At 40.2% G+C, this 5312-nt stretch overlaps 1 protein-coding gene across 1 annotated transcript; it reads right to left on the bottom strand.

Moving 5' to 3' along the window:
* Positions 1 to 3061: 3061 nt before the first annotated feature.
* LOC149963056 (uncharacterized) lies at positions 3062 to 5072 on the bottom strand. The gene has a single exon (XM_090180359.1). It carries the CDS (start codon positions 5002 to 5004, stop codon positions 3175 to 3177), a length of 1830 nt encoding a protein of 609 aa, XP_090036485.1. The 5' UTR covers positions 5005 to 5072; the 3' UTR covers positions 3062 to 3174.
* Positions 5073 to 5312: the final 240 nt, after the last annotated feature.

The raw sequence follows: 5312 nt of genomic DNA, 5'->3' as shown, positions 1-5312 counted from the left end.
AATTGTTATTATGTTACTTATGTTGTTATTCACCTTTAAACAGTTATGTGTAGACTTTCATGCAACGGACATGATAGCTAATGATATTTATATTCTGACGTAATATTTCTTTAATTGTTATTATGTTACTTATGTTGTTATTCACCTTTAAACAGTTATGTGTAGACTTTCATGTAACGGACATGATAGCTTATGATATTTATATTCTGACGTAATATTTCTTTAATTGTTATTTTGTTACTTATGTTGTTATTCACCTTTAAACAGTTATGTGTAGACTTTCATGTAACGGATATGATAGCTAATGATATTTATATTCTGACGTAATATTTCTTTAATTGTTATTTTGTTACTTATGTTGTTATTCACCTTTAAACAGTTATGTGTAAACTTTCATGTAACGGACATGATAGCTTATGATATTTATATTCTAACGTAATATTTCTTTAATTGTTATAGTAACGATATATTCACCACTTAAAATTCTTTTGTTCAGGTATGTATTTTGCATCGCTAGCCACACTCAATTTTGGCACTTGGGAAAATTAACCTCCCTTGAAATCCTTTTATTAATGGCAAGAAGTCCATATGAATCGTTATATCCTAAAGTCCTTTTCTAGTGTCTTACCTGATCGCATTGCTTGCCGTTCATTTCCAGGACCAAGAACTTTCCACTCGACTTTCCATCATCACTGTCATCGGTCAGTGTGGCTCGGAGGTATCCTTCGTTGACCAGACAGGCCAAGAGCCTCTTCATGTCGGACACTTGTGCCTTTCTCAGCCAGACATCGGCGTCTTTCTTCGGACCACCCAAAGAGTCGAAATACTCTTTGTCGGATTTGACGATTCGACGATACGCATCACGTCGTGCCATTTGGTTTGATTCGATATGTTAATTAACTACCTAAATAGTAACTATTAACTGATGTATTTCCTCCGGCGGCCAGGAGTCGTGCCGGAACCTGCAGCGGTCTAATTCATTGAGTTGGGAATATTAATCTAGAGATCGAATCAAATCTGCTCCCCGCGAAACAAGTTTTTGAAAATTACGAATGTGCCGTCTCCTCTAAAATGAAGAGAAAACGTTATCATGTGACTCGTGGCGCCATCGATCATTTTTGAAGAAAAAAATATTTTTCCCGGAAAACGCGTCTAATTCAATAAATGAAGCATTTGATATACTGCATTTTAGACGTCCAATACGTTTATAAAATCACATCATAATACCTTAAATTATAATTAAATGGAAAATAACATATCAAAATAGCAATATGTATGTTCACCATGCGATGGTAACCAAAAATGATATTATTCATAACTACAAAAGTGACATAATTACCAAAAGTGTGACAATCCCTGTACTTTCGTATGCTAAAGGTGTAATGAATGCTCGACTCGAGATCGACCACATAAAAGACAATTTATTGTCGCCTTTCTGGATCTTTTTTTAGTCTATGGTATTATATTGTAAGTAGATGGTGATAGCATCTCAACAGAACGAGGAAAAATCAAAAAATACACTAACTTTGACCAGTGCTACTTAGTTCCTCCGTTCCACACTACGGGGCGTTTTTTGTTGGTTTTAGCTTCCTTCCCTCCCCAAGGCATACTTTCCGTTCTCCCCTCCCAACTTGTATTTCGCTCGTAACATTCATTATGAAATAGGTCCGATTGACACACTTTTGAAAATATGTCACTTTTGGTAACTCGGATTTATTTATGATTGGAAGGCTCAGAGCGTCACTGGCGTAGCCAGAATTTCGTCCAAGGGGGTCCAAGAATGTTAATATTAAGAGGGGTGTCGAGAAGGGGGTGTCAATTTAGTATAGTCAAGGTAGGCCCAGGGGGTTGACATTGAACCCTCCTTATCTTCACCACTGCAGAGCGTTATCGTGGAGCACGACCAGTGGCGCCGATCCCATGGGGGCGGCGGGGCCGAAGCCCCCATTGGGAAAAATCAATGGGGGCACTCTGCCCCCATTGGTAAAACCGCCGATGTTAAAGGCCATTTACTTTTAAGCAAGAAAGTGTTGCCAGCAGCCTCATTCCAAGTTTATTAGTGAGCTTCGGCCCCCATTGGGAAAAAAAGCGATCGGCGCAACTGAGCACGACCAAAAAAATTAAAAGGCAATATCGAGCCTTCAACCAAATTTCGACCCGGCATAACTGCGAATAATTTTGTTTGTCGTTTGACGTCAGGCCAGTGTCCTACCTCGGTGGGACCATGGCCTTATTAATGTTCTTCGCACATTAAAACATTAAAACCAACGTTTTACAAATTGAGCCAGTTCCACGTGTTTTCCAGCTGCTGAGCTACATTTGTATTTTCCCTCCCCTGACCCCTTTTTCTTCTTGCCCGGTTATCATTAGTTAGATAGTTCCTAACTCCGCCGCCAGAACGCACATTTAACAATTGCCCGAAGCAAATATTCGGGAACGGGGCGTCCCTGTGCGAAGTACATTAATTAGTACATGGAAGGACTAGTACGAGTGCGTGTTTTTTAAATTTTCGCTACAAGAAATAGCTCTAAAATTTATACAAACGCCGGCGTACGCCGCCGCCGCCGGTCATTTTGGCCACGCCGAAGACGCCGCCGCCGTAGTCCTTAACGCCGGCGTAAGCCGCCACCGCCGGCATTTTTTGGGTCAAACGCCGCCGCCGACCCATATCAGATCGGCGCAGGCCTCTAATTATTAATATAATAACAAACTCCAAAAACTAGTGTAATTAATAATAAACTGAAAAATACAACGATTACCAGTACACTATAGAGGTTCTTATTAAAAACAATTTAAAACCACGTAATTATTATTGTTTTAAATTAATTTATTTCTTTAAAATCCGTGTTGATTTGGAATTCTATTTTAATTGTTTTTCCCCAAACATTTAAAGTATCTTTTTTCGTTTATTTCTCGATATTTTGCTTCATCTGAAAAGTAAACTAACTTTTAAATTAACGTTAATCAAATTAATTTTAGTTTTCTTAGAATAATTTGTATTGGTATTAACATAAGCATAACGGATAGGTTAATTAAATGAACAAATTAAGCTGAAGCGTATTTATTGAAAGTTCAAAACCATACAAAGGAGTAAAGAAATATTGAATGGGCAATTGCCATTTTCCTTGAGATGTACGTAAATGATAAGATTATTTCTAACACAATCTCTCGTTATTAATCTCGGGCACCAATTCCCGCTATAACGTTTTCCATCTTCCGCATTCCTTCCTTGAAAATAGATTCAGCTTCTTGGCTAATCAGCTCGCTAAGTTTGTACACTTCTTCGGACAAACGCTCGATCTCTTGTGGGTCATGGCAGGATTCCATCTTCAGTACGAGTTTAGCTTTGTCCCGTTGTAATTTACGAGCATACGCAAGATGATCGAATTTAGCGATAGAAGCTCCATCAGGCTCACAAACGGTTTCCTCTTCTTTGATTTCATATCCGGAAGGATATCCCGTGTCCGGCGAAGTATTTATTTGGTCTTCAACTTGTTCGACGTTATCCAGGGACTGGGAAGTGGATTCCGCTTTTTGGATCTTAGATGCTAATTTTATAACGTTTGGCTCAGTCGAAGAATTTACTTGACCTTCAACTTGTTCAACGTTATCCTGAGTCTGGACTTCAGAATGGGAGATGGCTTCCTCTTTTTCGTTTTCAGATACTGAATTAGTAACTTTTGACTCAGATGAAGTGTTTAATTGGTCTTCATTTTCTTTGGACTGGGCTTCATCACTTCGAATTTCCGACATATCTTGCGATTTGACCTCAACCGCATTTTGTTTGGGTTGCACCACTTTATCTTTGGCATTTCGCTTGTCCACAGCTAACTCTACTTCATGTTGTACTATCATCCTCACCAAATATGTCAGTCCATATTTACGCGCGTCCGCTAGAGGAGTATTCCCTTGGTAAATAGCCCGGGTGTCCGCTTTGTACTGTAAAAGAAGCTGAACCAATTTCCTATTTCGGGTTCGAACCGCAATATGCAACGCCGTACGTCCACATTCGTCAACCGTATTAACATCAGCGCCACCCTTCACCAACAATGCCATGATGTCAACGTTTTCTACAAGCATTGCTATTTGCAAAGGCGTCGTACCATGGTAGTTCTTCGAACTTGGATCAGCTCCGGCTTGTAATAAAACTTGGACGGTAGCAGCGTTCCGAAAAAACGTCGCTCCATGAATTGGAGTACCTTTTAAAGGATTGGCGAAATTAACGTGAGCTCCATATTTCAATAAATCTGACACTATGCGGGTGGTACCGAACTCGGATGCTAGAATAAGCGGCGTAACTTCTTTATAGTTGGCAAAATTAGGATTCGCTCCATTTTTTAGCAATATCGTTACCACGCTTTCGTGACGCTCCTGTATGGCGGCAAATAGAGGCGTGTATCCTAAATGACTCAGGAAATCAACTTTCGCCCCGTGACGTAACAAAATTTCGACTACGGCAAGATGTCCTCCTTGCGCTGCCATGTAGAGCGCGGTGCAGTTGGTCATGTCCGGTTTATCAACGTTCGCTCCCTTCTCCAATAATAATCGTACAACCGTTAGATGACCACCGTACGACGCCATAAAGAGAGCGGTGGTTCCCGATTTGGAAGTTTTGTTGATGTCGGCTTTTTCGAGCAATAACGAAACTACTTTGTAAAGACCGTCATTCGACGCCACGTGCAAAGCGCACATCCCTTCGCAACCGGCCATATCGACGTCGGCGCCTTTCTCCATTAATAATTTAATTATTTCCAAATTTCCAAGCTTACTCGCCGCGGATAATGGAGTAATTGATTCTGGTTCACGCTCAAAGTTGGGATTAGCACCCGACTCTAACAGCATCTGACAAACGGCATAGTTGGAGTTCATCGCGGCGAAACACAACGGCGTTCGACTGTAGATTCCGCCGCCATTGACGTCGGCTCCAGCCCGCAATAGCTGGCGTACCTTTCTATTATCATTTGCCCAGATCGCATCTTCTAAAGATTTACTCCTCCGTTCCATAGCTAGTTGTAATCGACCTTGATAATCTATTTACGTTAAACTATTTTCATGTTAAGATCTCAAAAATGGAAAAATACACCTCGATAAAACACTTTTTATCTTGTTTCTACAACACCTAAGGCTTCCCTCGCCATCCTCGTAACCTCGTTAGCTTCGTTCAGCGCGGCTCTTACACAGCGTTGCCAGATTTTTCTGACCGAATTGTTGTACAAACTATAAAAATTATAATACAACAATAGAAATTACAGTACCAATATAAAATAGTATTAAGTACTTTAAATTTAAAGTAATTTTTGCAATACATGCAG

This window comes from Leiobunum rupestre, chromosome 1, assembly GCF_980474605.1.
Source record: "Leiobunum rupestre chromosome 1, qqLeiRupe1.1.hap1, whole genome shotgun sequence".
NCBI lineage: Eukaryota > Metazoa > Arthropoda > Arachnida > Opiliones > Sclerosomatidae > Leiobunum > Leiobunum rupestre.
This window is presented reverse-complemented; position numbering and strand designations above follow the sequence as displayed.